General features: G+C 44.7%; 2 protein-coding genes across 8 annotated transcripts in view; one reads left to right on the forward strand and one right to left on the reverse strand.

Annotated features, from left to right (window-relative positions):
- Positions 1-2,318, reverse strand: part of TRAK1 (trafficking kinesin protein 1) — a 140,852-nt gene extending 138,534 nt beyond the window's left edge. For 3 of the 4 annotated variants that reach the window (XM_081882936.1, XM_081882932.1, XM_081882938.1), the window contains exon 1: positions 2,148-2,318. The gene's annotated coding sequence lies outside the window, so the exon portion shown is untranslated. The other variant, XM_081882933.1, reaches the window with a different exon arrangement.
- Positions 2,319-9,235: 6,917 nt separating this feature from the next.
- The window catches only part of ULK4 (unc-51 like kinase 4), a 174,818-nt gene continuing 168,572 nt past the window's right edge, over positions 9,236-15,481 (forward strand). For 2 of the 4 annotated variants that reach the window (XM_081882916.1, XM_081882919.1), the window contains exons 1-5: positions 9,614-9,823; positions 12,358-12,503; positions 13,586-13,685; positions 14,307-14,446; positions 14,521-14,680. In XM_081882916.1, the coding sequence (XP_081739042.1) occupies positions 12,366-12,503; positions 13,586-13,685; positions 14,307-14,446; positions 14,521-14,680 (538 nt within the window). In that variant the 5' untranslated portion in view covers positions 9,614-9,823; positions 12,358-12,365. The other 2 variants (XM_081882917.1, XM_081882918.1) reach the window with 2 other exon arrangements.

Consider the following 15,481-nt stretch of genomic DNA (forward strand, 5'->3'; position numbering starts at 1 on the left):
GAGAGAGGCTTGGATAGAGTCCCGAGGGTCATACTGGGAAGCCTAATAGGCCATAATTGGTTCTCAGGTCTGAAGTTCCCTGCCCCCAATTTGTACTGATAGGTAGACCACTCTGGGATCCCTTTGATGGAGGCCTATTTAGAAATTTCAGCATCAATAAAATCAGACAACTAATAATCTAGACCAGTACTGTATCTTGTTCTCACAGTGGCCAATGAAATGCCTATGAGAAGCCTGCAAGCAAGATATGAGAACAACAGCTCCATCCCCACTTGTCGTCCCGCCCCAGCAACTGGTATTCAGGGACATAATATCTCCAAAACTGGAAGTAGTACAGTCATCATGACCAGGAGCCATTGATACCCTTATCCTCAATGAATTTGCCTAATTCCCTTTTAAAGATGTCCAGTTTGGCAGCCATTACTGCAACCTGCAGATAGCCAATTCCATAGATTAACTATGTGTCATCAGAACGCCTCACATACCATCAGCGACTAATCAAAGTTATCTCCCAAAAAAGATACCTTTGACATGATCTGCTCTCCCTTTTTCTCTTTTATTGAAGAAGAACAGGATATTTCAATGCCATCAACATCACAGAAGTGTCTGTGGGGGGGATTATTATTATTATTATTTATTTATTGAATTTATATACCGCCCTATACCCAGAGGGATATATTGATTGAAAATGTATTGTAACTGTATTGCAACTTTTGAATAAATATTATTAAAACAAAAACTATGTATTGTACTTTAAGACCAATCTCTTTCGGTTTATGAATACGTAAGATTTCAGATGACACACACACAAATCACCATCCCCCATGTTTTACCTTGAAAGCTCACACGCTCTTGCACCACCAGCAAGAGTTGGCTCAATAAATGGCATCACCTACAAACCTTGCATTTCTTATTCTGTAGGATCTTGGTTTTGGAAATCCCTTGCTGGAACCAACTCTCATAAGTTTCCAAAGCAAGCTGCAGACTTATTTGCCTATGCATTGGTGTGTTTTATCTTAATGTAGCCCACTCTGGGATTCCTTCAGCAATGAAGAGTGGGTAAGGAATCTTTTAAACAAACAAACAAGGCAAGGGACTGTACCGCATATCATAATAAAGGTTAGCAAAAGCTGAGAGATTAGTAGGCTCTAGGGTTTCATTTATGGCAGCCAAAAAAGGCATGGGCCTTAGGAGCCCCAGCAAGGCCTGGAAACAATAAATCCAGCACAATGACCTTAAAAAACCTTACTTCTGCTTTAAAATTATGCCTTTTATAAATAATTTTGTGAGACGTTTTTCAATGAACCCCATCAAAACACATAGTTATAGTTTTGGAGATCAGCTGCATGCTTAGGTCAAGTATGATTTCAGCTTCCAAGGACTGAAACTGCAAATGACCAGTTTTATGTACCGGTAAGTCTTTACATGACCATTTCTTCTCTGTACCGTTAAGGGCACATAGACACTGAATAAAACCTTGCTTTCTTTCACAGTTACTAACCTATGCAAAATACATTAACAAATCAGGATTAAGAGCTGAAATGTTCTGGAATTGGGTAGTGACTGCTGCATAGAAGCCTTTCCCCCTCTGCTGTAAATAATTCACAAGGTCTGCCTCTGCAAGCAAATTCTTGTGTAAACAGGCTTAACTGTTGTTTTTAAGAGGAAGCCAAAGAAACCAGGGAACGTGTAAAAACCGGGCAGAGTTCTGCCAATTTACAAGCAAGTCTCCTGAAGGTCATGTCCACTGTCATGCACTGCATGCAGCGGTTCGCGGAAAAATTGGGACAAACCGTAACCACGCAGGGGCACATCCCGCCTGCAAGCTAAATGAAGGCAATTCCTGCCAGCTTCCTGAACCTGAAGCAGCTCATCTGTCCGTCCAACGCCACATCTGCAATGGCAGCTTCCGTTGGCCCTACCTGAGCGCACGCAGGTCAGGAGAGGAGAGGAGAGGAGAGGAGAGGACGTCTCCCAGGTCTTCCCAGGCGGCCAGAGCTTACCCAAAACAAGCAGCGCAGAAGGAGACGCGAACGAGGAGGGCAGAAAACTGCGCCTGGTTTTCCTCCGGAGCGCGGGACTGTAGAAACAAGCTCGGGACTCCCGCTCCCCCGGCCACGACCAGCGCGCAAAGAGACGCCACTCACCCAAGCGCAGGCTCTCCAAAACGCGCGCAGGCTCTCCAAAACGCACGCCGTTCCTCGGTGGCGCGTCCGTTCCCGGGCGCTCGCTTCGGCTTGTTTTCCGGGCTAGTGTAAACGGATCCCCCTCCGGGCGTGATGGATGGAGCGGCACATGAGCAGCAGGGCCGGCGATGGGGTTGTGACTACTTCCTACTTCCTCGCCCCGCCGCCTCCGCCGCCGCCGAATCGCCTTCAGGCTGAGCCAAGCGCGCGCGTGGAGACGGGCGATCCGGCCGCCAGGCGATCCAAAACGGCACCTCCCCGGCTGGAAATGCCCCGCTTAGGCGGCATACAGCCAGCCGGCTCCACACGTGGGAGAGGCGAGAGAAAGAGAGAGAGGAAAAAAGGCCGGCTGCCGCTGCTGCTCCCTTTTCCAGCCGGCGCTGTGTTGCGGGGGGCGCTGCTGCTCCCGGGATCGCTGGCTGCTACGTGCCGGGATCCCACGCCCTGAGGCTGGCGGGAAAAGCCGGGATCTTCAGCGCACACGTCCTCCGCTCCAGGGCCTCGCGACCTTTTTCCCAGCGGCGAAGGCGCCTTTGCCCTTTTGGCTGCGGATCTCCGGCTGCTGCGGGCGGCGCACCTCGGCTTGGGAGAGGTGAGCGCGCTCAACGCTGGTTGCCGCCAGGGCTTTCTTTGCCGGCTGGGCGGGCCCTCGGCTGGGTTCCTTAAGCTCAGGCCCTCCTCCCCGCTTCTCCGGCTACACAGGATTACCTCATCGCCCAAGCCCCGCTTGCTGGGGAGGCGGCAGCGCCCGGGTGCCTGAAGTTTCCAGGCAACGGACTCGGGATAACAAGCCACGGCAGCTGATCCCACTCCCTGCATCAGGAGAACTCCGCCAAACTTAAAAATAAAACGGCGACCTTCAGAAGAGCGTCCTTTTTTTTTTTTTTTGCTAGTTCCAGAAGTTAACTTTTGGAACCCTTTTAAATTTGGGCAAGCAAGTGTGGAAGGGTGGGCAAGTACAGTAAACGGGGAAAAGGTGGTAATTAACATGTGTTAATTGGTTAATAAAAACTTTTTAAAAAGTGACGGTGCTCCCCTTGCATGTCACAGACAGCATTTTAAACTCATTTTGATTTGCATACCCCTGCCCCAAGTGGCTAGGACACAAAGGCTGCAGTCCTAATGCACGTTTCGTTATTCATTCATTCATTCATTCATTCATTGCATTTATATATCGTTCTTTGTGCATTCTTCTGAAAGCAAGGCCCACATAATTTACTGGGACTTGCTTCTGAGTTAATATGCAGAGGATTGGACTGTTTACCACTCACTCAGATACAAGGCTGAAGCTAACTTTGTCATTAAACAGAGCCCCCAGTATATCAGCAGAAGGAGTAATGTATGTACCATGCATACTGCACAGACATACAAATTTAGGCCAGAGGTGATTTCAATTTCCTAGTTCAAAGGCAACTTATTAGGCAAAAGGACCACGCTACAATCTCCAGCTCACTGGTTGCAAGCAGGAATTGACTTGTCCATTGAAGATTGTGATTCTATGCTTACCTGCAAGTAAGCTTAATGGAACGCTGGCACTTACATCTGAGTAACTAGAATCAAGCTGAAAGTAAGGTGGATGTGCTCCCATCATCACTTAGGCTAAAGTATGGCATCCATGTGACTGTTAGTTTGCCCATGCACTGCATGTTCCAAATCACTGTGTTACACAAACATTCTCAAAGTAAGGCACTTGGTAGTGGCACCCGCCCTGTAGAACGCCCTCCCATCGGATGTCAAAGAGAAAAATAACTACCAAACTTTGAGAAGACATCTAAAGGCAGCCCTCTTTAGGGAAGCTTTTAATGTTTAATAGATTACAGTGGTACCTTGCAAGACGAATGCCTCGTAAGAGGAAAAACTCGCAAGATGAAAGAGTTTTTCGTTTTTTGAGTTGCTTCGCAAGACGAATTTCCCTATGGGCTTGCTTCGCAAGACAAAAACGTCTTGCGAGTTTGTTTCCTTTTTCTTAAAACCGTTAATACCCAGGGAATCCGTGCTTTGCAAGACGAAAAAACTCGCAGAACGAATTAATTTCGTCTTGCGAGGTACCACTGTATTGTATTTTAGTGTTTTGTTGGAAGCCGCCCAGAGTGGCTAGGAAAACCCAGCCAGATGGGCAGTGTATAAATAATAAATTATTATTATTATTATTATTATTATTATTATTATTATTTACCCTTGTGTAAGTGGCAATTTCCTAAAGAGGAAGTTGATCCAAATAGGAAAAGTGCAAACTTCATGATCCAAATCGAAATCTAGAAAACTAATGTTTTCAGCAGTGTTTCAGATGACATAATAGGGTAAAATACTCTTAAGGCTGGAACAAGCCCAGAAAGACTCAATGAGTTCAACTGAATTCTAAATCAGAATTGTTAAGATTCTGCTGCAAGTTTCTGTTTAACAAAACCAACCTACATATTTTACTCATCGTCCACATCAACTGTAAAGAAACTGCATGGATCAGCATTCCTAGGATGTTTGTTTTCTGAAAAACCACAGAAGTTTACAAAGTTGTTGTTGTTTTGGTCACAGTTATTTCCCTACTGCTGAAAATTGTAAAATGGGTGGACGTCAATCAGGAAAAATGGATAAACAATACCTTCTGAAGTATCCTGTGATACATTTTGTATAATTTGATCTGGGTAAGCTTATGTCACAAAAGCAGACATGGCAGAGAAGCATGGCTCATACATACACTGTCAAAAGGAAATGTCTGCAACTAAAGACCATATGTGCAAAAAACTCAAACCAATAAAAACATATCCCATTTGCTTTATAGAGTATTATTCTGTAGCAATACAAACACCATTGTACAATGTTATGGGGGTGGAACAAGATCATCCCCACGGTCCTTTCCAACTCCACAATTCTATGATTCTACAGGCGGTGTTGGTTACATATACTTGTATAATTGAACTAATCCTATTTGATTACAAGAGGAGTAAAACCAAGATCCTAAATTCAGTACAAGGACACACTCAAATTTGACAATGCCCTTCTTAAATCTTGGCACCCAGAAATAGGCACAGCACTTCAGATGCAGTCTGACCAGAGCAGAATACAGTGGAGCTATTACCTAATGTGACCTGGACACTATGCTTTGGTTAAAGCAACCTAAGACTGCATTAGCTTTCTTAGGCACCGCATTACACTGCTGCCTCATTCTGAGGTTCTAATCGACTAAGACACCTAGACCTTTCTCATAGGTGTGGCTGCCCTTCCTATCTTTGTGCCTCCAATTCTTCGTACCTAATTGCTTTGCTGAATTTTATTTTGTTGCTTTTGGTCTAGCATTCCAAACTCTCAAGATCATTTAGAATCTTTATTTGATCTTTTCGGGTGTCAGCTATCCTGCTCTGTGGCATCTGCAAATATGGTAAGCATCCCCTCTGCTCTTTCATCCAAATTATTCATAGAAATGTTGAACAGTACAGGGCCTATGACAAAGTTTTGTAGCACTCCACAGTGATGACTAGGGCTGGAGGGGGCAGGGAAGTGGCATATATACAGTAATTCCCTACAAACAAAAGGAAACTCCTTCAACTGCAAGCATTCAAGAGAAGTAGGGCTGCTGACTAGGGAGGGAAACATGGCCTGGTTGATGGTGGTTTTTTCTCCCTCTGGGCTCATTGCCAGAATTGCATGTGTTAAAGCTATGACTTCAGGAGTAAAGATAGATAAGTTATTAATTTTAGTCAGGGATGGGAAACCTGTGACTCTACAGTTGTTGAACTACAACTGCTATCAGCATCAGACAGCATGCCCAGCAGCTTCATATAGATGTTGAAAAGCATAGGGGAGAAGACACAGCCCTGAGACACCCCACAAGTGAGTGCCCAGGGGTCCAAACACTCATCCCCCAACACCACTTTATTGAAGTAGCCCAATAGAAAGGAGCAGAGCCACTGCATGACAGTGGTCCCCAGCTTCCAACCTCCCCAGACAGTCCAGAAGGATACCATGGTCAATGGTATCAAAAGCCACTGAGAGATCCAGCAGAACCAAGGAGCAGGTTGGTTTCTAGCCCTAGCTTTAAAACCTCACTCTATGCTAACACATGATGGTTAAGGTGCCATTGTTTTTCAAAGGCATACAAATGTATTAACACTCTGCCGCTGTCCCCCACTCCCACAACAACTTTTCTAGGCAAGTGAGGAGGTAATTGTCAAGCTGTGATTCTGACGCCTACCTGAAAGCAGCCCAAGGTCCACTGGTGCAGCCTGGACTCCTAGTCTACTGTCTGAGAAACACTGGTCTATAGGACTGTAGCCACCTTCTCCCTGCAGTTTGTAGGAGTCATATATTTAATGCCTGCACACACAAACAAGTGGCCAAAGCAAAGGGGTGAGGGGAGGGAATGTAGATTTGTTATGTCTTAAGGCAGTCTTAAAAGTAAACCAAATTTCTTCGAGTTTTTATTTCAGTCATCTCACACTTATAAATAGCTATCCACCTGGCTAATTTAACACTGTAATTGTTGATTATGCATCCTCATAACATTTTAAATCAAGTGCATTATAGCTATCGATAATGTTTTGTCATTATAAATACGTAGCTAAAGACCAGTGTTAGAAACTGAGATATGAAAGCTAGGAGCCAAATGGGCCCTTAAACCTAGGTTATGAGCGCAACAATGTCTAGGCACACTTTTTGCAGCAAGAATACAAAGCTGAAAATGAACGAGCTTCAGCTAAAATTTGTTCATTTTTCATATGGTTAAGTCCTTCCCCTGCCCACTCCCCTATTATTCTTAAGAGGGTCTCTTCTCCAGTCTTCAGAGAGTAGCTGGAAGTGGGGAGGAAGAAAAGGCTCCTCCTTTCCTTCCACTCTGCAGTTTTAATCTGAAATCCTAGGCACAGTACTGTGCCCAGAGCTCAGAAACTGCTTGCACTAATGAAATTGTCACAAAATGCGTCTAGAACAATGGGAGTTTCGAACACTGCTAAAGACATGCGTCTTAGATGAGGATTTTTATTGGTCCACATTAGATTTCTGAGATTCTTGCTTCCATGAGTCCCAAGCCACAGCTTTTTGTACTCAGCAGCATGCTGCGTGCAGATAACTGCATGAAAGGATGTTCATCTGTGGCATATGCTAAATGGGGAAATTCAGCAGGTGAATATTATCCCATCCTTCCATGGGAGGAAAAACTTAAACTGTTAACCCCCACCCTTAGATGGTTGAAGATACACCATCCAAACAAAGACTTAAAAAGCATGGTAACCCTAGGACCATAACACTTATCATATCTCAGTGCTACACTAAGCTGCTGCTCTCAAGTGTAAAGGAAGACACTGTCCTTTTACCAGCACTGGAGTAAGGTTCAACTACAGTTCAAATACAGTTTCTATTATGTGCCCTGGAATAGGGTCTGATATTGTGCTTTGCACCAAGCAGAAGATGATTATAGAGTCTGAACCCAATATGTCTTACTCTGCATCACTTTCTCCTTCATAAGCCAGCATGGGTGGGGTGCAAAAAAAGAACGGTTTCTGACAGTTTGTAAATGACTACTTCAATTGTAGCTAATGGCTGCTATCTGAGACAATATGGCTCCACTTTGGTTCCTTTTGGTACCTGTCTCCTTCAACATATTAAAACTAGGCTTGGAACAGTGGGGAGAAGAGGGATGAGCAGACAGAAAGGGAGGGGAGGAGTTGCTTGTCAATGAGTTTTCTGGGAAGAAGCAGGAAGTGGGAGATAACTCAATGCAGGGGGCTGAAGGGCAGATACCATGAAGGCTGGTTGGAGGCAAGCTGGGGCAGAGGCCCAGAGATGGTGCTTAGAAAGCATCTGAAGGATAAGCCCCTCTGGAGACACAGATGCTGTAAACTCTGTGGTCTCTCCATCTGCACCAGGTTGAAGTGGGACACAAGTGGCACTGTGACCTAAACCACTGAGCTTCTTGGGCTTGCTGATTGGAAGGTTGACGATTCGAATCCCCGCGACGGGGCGAACTCCCATTGCTCTGTCCTAGCTCCTGCCAACCTAGCACTTTGAAAGCATGCCAGTGCAAGTAGATAAATAGGTACCACTGTGGCGGGAAGGTAAACAGTGTTTCCATGCACTCTAGCTTTGGTTTAGTCATGCTGGCCACATGACCTGGAAAACTGTCTGCAGACAAACACTGGCTTCCTTGGCCTGAAAGCGAGATGAGAACCACAACCCCATAGTCGTCTTTGACTAGACTTCCAGGGGTTCTTTAACTTTTTAACCTTTTGCACCAGGTTGTAAATATGTGTTAATAAAGCCTATTTCCGAAAGACACAGCAGTCTCCGCTATGTCTTGAATGGAAACACAAACTCCCTGGAATCTTGCTACTGTTCCGCAGAGACTGGGGGGTCACCTTCGTCACCCTACTATGGTACCCAAAGAAGGAAAATCCTACATGCATCCCTGCCTCTCCCTTGCAGGAAAATGTCACCACAGTCTATCTGCTGCAGTTTCATACAAAAAGCAAAATGGTTTTTCGCAGCACTCGAAATCGTCTCCCTGAGGCTGCCGCCTCCTGCTGCCTAATGGTAGGGCCGGCCACGCAGAACGGATTCTGGCGGGTGTTTCAACAGTGCTTTGGCGAAGGGCTTTCGATCCGAAACTGTTGTCCCCTAGCGCAGTGTTTCCCAACCTTGGGCCTTGAGCCGTTTTTGAACTACAATTCCCATCATCCCTGACCACTGGTCTTGCTAGCTAAGGATGATGGGAGTTGTAGTCCAAAAACAGCTGGAGGCACAAGGTTGGGAAATGCTGTCCTAGCGGTAGCAACGCGACAAAGCATAAACACAGGAGGGTGTTGGCAAAGGGGGCTTAACCGCGGCAGCCCACGGCAAGAAGGGCCAATGGTGAGGTAGAACAGGCTTCCTCACACTCAGCCCTCCAGATGTTTTGAGACTACAACTCCCATCATCCCTGACCACTGGTCCTGCTAGCTAGGGATCATGGGAATTGTAGGCCAAAAACATCTGGAGGGCCTACTTTGAGGAAGTCTGAGGTAGAAGCAAGCCTCGCGCTACTCTTAATCTGTTCCCTCACCTGCGGCGGGAAGGCCGCAGCCGGGGCGAGGGGTCCAATCCGTAAAGGCCAGGTTTCCATAGCAACAGAGGAGAACTCCGGCTTGCGCAGGGCGGCGAACATCCGGGTACCTCTGATATGAGGGGGCGGATCTAACGCAGAGAGCGTGAGCCCAGGGTCTCTCTCTCTCTCTCTCTCTCTCCCCCGCCCCGCCCCAAACTCCCCTCAGACTGTTGTTTCCGGCGTCCTGTGCCGTATCTAAGATACTGAAGGGGCGGTTAGGACTAGTCCACACGATGGCCCAAAGGGGGGGAGAGAGAGGAGGAGAAGGCTCCAACCGCACCGTTTCCCAGAGAAGCCAGTTGACTGACGAATGACTTTCTCCCGGTAGAGTGTTACCCCAACCCTACGCGTCCCGCCGGGCGAGAACACCCGCTTTCCCTTCTGCCGGAAAGGCCTCAGAGGCACCCCCCCTGCGAAAATGGAGCGGCCTGCGGAGGGCGTGGTCTCTCGCGGATTTCAGTTAACGGTTGCGGCAGAAAGCGGCTCTCTCGCGCCCCGCCCCGCGCGCGCTCCTTTTGTGTTCTGAGCGGGGCTGGCGCGTCCTCCTTCCCTCGGAGGCGAGCAGGTAGACCGTCTTCTCTTCCCTTCGAAGCGTTGCGGGATGAGGCCGCGAGCGAGCTAGAGGCTCCGGCGCCGTGTCTTCCGCGCCCCTCAGCCCTTCCTTTCAGTGGGAGATATTATTATTATTATTATTATTATTACTTCGCCCGCCCATACGGGCTCCTCCCCGCGTGCCTCAGGGGAGTCATTGAGGGCTGAGGGTGGGAGCTGCTTCCCTCAGCAAAGAGGCAGCGTCCGGAGGATTTAAAAACGCGAGTGTTTTTTTGGGTTTATTTTTTTGCACTCAGCGGTCCATTCCGAGGAAAGGGTTAGAAATACGGCGCCCCCTTTGCCATCACCTTCACCATCTTTTTTCTCCTCCTCTTGCTGCTTCTCCCCCTTCCTTTCGCAGAGACTCGGCGCCTCTAATACTGTAACTATAACAGGCAGGCATTCAACAGGTGAAAATCCCTTGCTCTTGGGATTTCCGCGAGAGGGAAAAAGAAACTTGCCCCGCCTATCTTTTTTCCTTCTTTTTTCCTCCTCCTATTTCCAAAACCGAAAAAAGAAAAATTACAAACATCGAATTCAACATCCATATTCATTTCCCGACATAAACCTATTACATAATTAGCTAAATTAAAATATACCTAGGTTTTTCCCTGTCTTGTCTACCAAACGTAGCTGAAAGGGGATGGGGGAAGTGCCGGTGGTTGCTACAGACACACACTGCTTTTTTTCCTTAAAAAAATGTTTAGGGGTACTCTCATTTTGACTCAAGAAAATCATCATTTTATAGTTCAAATTGGGGGAAATAAATACAGCAAATGGACAAAAGTACAAAGATTCAGAAAATGTTCAGAGGTATGCGTACCCCCAGAAAAGCAGACATACATATATATACACACACACACACATATATGTACACACAGACATATATGCAGGTTTTGGTGTCCTCGGGTGTCTTCCCGTGTAAAAGTTGGGGTGTCTAGGCGACGTTTCGACGAGGTCTCACTCGTCATCTTCAGGCTGGTGCTTTCGGCTTCTTGTTACTGGAACAGAGCAGGATCTCAGACATATATATGTATACACACACGTATATAAACACACACATATATATGTACACACACATATATAAAAGCTGCTTTTGCTGCAAGAGCAGCTTGCTTTCTAAAATATTTTGAACTCTTGAAATCCCTTTCTTTTCCCACATTTTTTAGTTTATGCAAACATAATTACAATAAAAACAACACCAGCCCTTTAATTAAAAGCCATCAGTTCTCAAAAGCCTGTTGAAACAAGAAAGTTTGCATCTGCTTGGGAGGGAGTTCCAGGGTCTGGGAGCACCAAAAAGGCGGTGATGGTGATGATAATGATAATAATAATGTTTTTGTATATTTCCCGGGCTCCATAAAGGTTGCCCTATAATCTATCCCAAATTGAATTGGGTGTTGCAGACACTAATTCTCACTGTAACAGATCTATGGGCCTCCTGTAAAGTTTTCTGGCAAAACTTCCTAACTGATGGATATGGAGCCAAGAGCAGAACTTGGCGCCACCAGGAACGACTTTTCTTGCAAGAGCAGCTTGCTGCTTTCAAAAATATCTTGAACTCTTGAGATCCCTTTCTCTTGCCACATTTTTTTAATTTATGCAAGTTCTTAACATGTAAAAAGGTAAAGGTACCTCTGCCCATACTTGCCAGTCGTGTCCGACTCTAGGGGCCAGCGCTGTCCGGGGACACTTCCGGGTCACGTGGCCAGTGTGACGAAGCCGCTCTGGCGAGCCAGCGCAGCACACGGAAACGCCGTTTACCTTCCCGCTTGTAAGCGGTCCCTATTTATCTACTTGCACCCGGGGGTGCTTTCGAACTGCTAGTTTGGCAAGCGCTGGGACCGAGCAACGGGAGCGCACCCCGCCGTGGGGATTCGAAACGCCGACAATGCGATCGGCAAGCCCTAGGCGCTGAGGTTTTACCCACAGCGCCACCCGCGTCCCCTAAACATGTAATTGTAATCTAATGTATAATCTGCACTGCTAATTAGTTAACCCCCCCTACTCCAGAAGAGAAATATGTTAGTAAGTTACCTATATAAATAATTAACAATTAACAGTGGCTTTTATCCTAGTCCTTTAGAAAGAAGGTACAGCTCATTCTTTGGTATTATGTTACTTTGTATACCATAAGTGTCACCTAGATTGAGTTCTCAGGCTCTCCTCATAGACATTAAAGTCATCATATGTAAAATATTGTGTTGCTCAGGCTCCCTTAGTTGTAGGTTGTTGTGCATGTCAGGGATGAGAAACTGGTGGTCCTCCAGAAGTTGGCTCTCCTAGCTGAGGCAGATGGGATTTGGACTTTAGGTACCTCTGGAGGGCCACAGGTTCTAATTCTTTAGTGTAAGTTATTCTCTTAAAGACTATATAAAACTACATGCCTATAAACATTTTGTAGGTTATGCTATTCAGAAAATCAAGGTGTTCATTCTTATATTAAATTAGAGGAGTTTTCATTTTGAGGTTTTAATTTTGTGGCTTTGATTTAATTTATGTATACAGGTTTTATTATGGAGAACTTTATTTTGTATGAAGAGATTGGAAGAGGAAGCAAAACAGTTGTATATAAAGGGAGAAGAAAAGGAACTATTAATTTTGTGGCTATTTTGTGCACTGAGAAATGCAAGAGAGCCGAAATAACAAACTGGGTAAGAACTACATTGATTATTTTAGAAAGAGATGTAAATGAAATTATTCAACATATTTTCAGATATTTTCAGATACAAATGTGCCATTTGGTTGAAAAAGACCACTATAATTTTGAACAAGATCCATGTTCCAATTAGCTGTACTTTAAAGGGGTTCTTTAGCAGAATCTAGAAACTTCTTTTTCCTCTTAAATTTTGGGTGTGCTCAGATTGGATAATTATGGTGGGTACCCTGAGTCTTCATTGTATGCTTCATGACTGTTTCATAAGAAATCCTTTACATTCTGGAAAAATCATAAATGCAACAACTGTTGGTTTTTGACTTTTATGAGGTAAACAGTCATTACATATATCTCTGGAGAATTCACTACGGTTGTAATTCAGATGTGCTGGAGAAAGATGTGGCTGCTGTATAGATCTATTACAATAGTGTGAAGAGAGCTTGGCACAAAAACACAGCAACCCACAGGATTTTTGTGTGCCACAGTTTTGTCTGAAACTGATTTGGCAATTGCTCAATCAATCCCTATTTTACTTAACTCTGAAAGGCTCTTGTCTTGGGCAGTTCTCTCTCTCTGAAATAACTGTTGGGGATGAGAAGCAAGAGTAATATATGGTATATATGGGTGGATTTGGTTCCCATTTTACCTTTGTTACAAAGACTAATCAGGTTTGATCAAATGAAGTGTTCATGAAGAGGCCTACAGGGCAATTTATGGTTTCAAAAATGTTTTTAATTGACTAATCTCAAACTTTAAAAAAAATAAAATAGCTATAGGCCTTCAATGTTTTGTTCAATCCTTTTCTGTCTTGAAAATTCACAATCTGTAAACCATCCATCACACCTTTTGTTTTGTACTTTTCTTGGAACATAACGAATCCACCCCAACATTTTCCACAAATGTATTAATCTATTACCATCCTCTTGTGTCTTTCCCATGGGGACCGGGGGAATCCTAGTCTGCTACATTGCTTTTTGCATAGACATCTCTTGAATTCCAACTTCTTAAGGGCTACTGTTCCATTTTGTGCCTGTCCCATCCTCAACCGAAACCAACTCATATGTGGATAATCTGTTGCAGGTGCGCCTTACTCATGAAATTAGGCACAAGAACATAGTAACATTTCATGAATGGTATGAAACAAGCAATCACCTCTGGCTTGTGGTGGAATTGTGCACAGGTAAGCAGCTGTTAAACACAATGTTTTGTGGCCGTTGTTTCCCAAGGGCCATCTAGAGAAGCCTTGAGGGATGGATTTGGTCCCTAGACTCCCCACCTCCATTTTACTAGGTCCAATCAAAATTTCACAAGTGGGAAGCTACCACAGAAAAGACCTGTTCTCATATTGCTGCCAGTGCAGTCAGGCCAGGATTGGTGTTATATGCTCAAGCAGGCTTGCCCTGGTGAGCACCCTGATCGCTGAATGCTGTGCCAGTAGAAGTTTCCGTCCCATCATCAGAGGCAGCCCCACGTATAATGTATTGCAGTAATCTAACCTAGAGGTTACCAGAGCATAGACAACAGTAATAGGCAAAAAATACTCCTTGGCTCTGGTGCCCCACTTTTAAATCTTCAGATAAGACCAATCGTTCTTTGTACCTCCTGCGTCAGAGGCATTATGGCTCTGAAGAGTGCATGCTAGGAATTGCAGGTGGGCAGTTTAGATCAAAGGTTTTGTATGCCTATTTTGTCAGAAAAAGCTTACGGATAAAAATTTACATAGTACTACAGAGGTCAGTTAATTTGTGTTTTTTTTTAAAAAAAAACACTTCATAGCAGAATATCCATAAATGCCTTACAGGTGGATCACTGGAAATGGTAATTACTCAAGATGAATGTCTACCTGAGGTGGTTGTGAGAGAATTTGGTGTTGATTTGGTTACTGGACTCCATCATATTCACAACCTTGGAATTCTCTTCTGTGACCTTACACCTGGGAAGGTAAGAGGGAATGATTTCTGAAAACAACTTTTTAAAAAATAATTCAAGAAATCACTAATTGATATACCTTACAGATTCTCCTTGAAGGACCTGGTACACTGAAGTTCAGTAACTTTTGCTTGGCTAAAGCAGAGGGTGAAAACTTGGAGGAATTTTTTGCTTTAATTGGAACAGAAGACGGAGGAGGTGATAGTGATGAAAACTCAAGACAAAATCTGAAGAACAGATTCAGAGGTACATTGCAATATGTAAGGGCAAAAGTAGCAAAAGACAGAGTTTTAAAACTGTGTAATGGTTCTGTTTTCTAAAACTTAAAATGTGGAACTAATTCAGTGATATCTTACCCTCCTTTATTGAAAGCAGTGATTCTACGTTTGATGGATAGGGCATCTGTGGCCCTCAATATGTTGCTACAGCTCCCATCGTTTTTCACCATTGGCTGTGCTAGTTAGTGTCAGTAGTAACCCTTTAGAGTCGTTTCCTCAGTGCAAAGTTATACCAAGCAGTTATGTTTTCAAAGAGCTGAGTTGTGTGGCTGTCAGTTTCATCAGATAAATGGTGGGTGCCATATTACCCCAGTCTCCTTCCCTGAACTCTCCAGTTCTTCCACTTTGGGGTTACCTTCCTGCTGTTGTAAGGTGCAAGGTCAGACAAAGTAGAGTGCACTCAGTCATTGCGTTTACGCTTCTTCCTGGTTCAATTCAATCAATTTATTTATTTACGGCTATTAGCCCATAAAATATGTACAATATGTTCTTCCTGGTTGCTTGTTACTCTGTGATCATTGGAGCTGTGCTGGGTATGTTTACTATACCCTGCTACATTAGCAAAGACTTAGAAGAAAATCAGTCTGAAATTCCTTTGAATATCCCAGAAATGAGTTTAAGATGAAAGCAGTAGTGGACACCAGGGTGGGACACCACCAGTCAGTTGTATTACTGCTGGTTATCAGGAGGTATAAAGTGAGGGGTAAGGTTGGCATGGTGCAAATGGTGGAGCATATCCAGCACACTTGTTGCCAAGCTCCCCATGGCT

The sequence above is a fragment of the Podarcis melisellensis genome (assembly GCF_964234715.1).
Source record: "Podarcis melisellensis genome assembly, chromosome: 12".
NCBI classification, from domain to species: Eukaryota; Metazoa; Chordata; class Lepidosauria; order Squamata; family Lacertidae; genus Podarcis; species Podarcis melisellensis.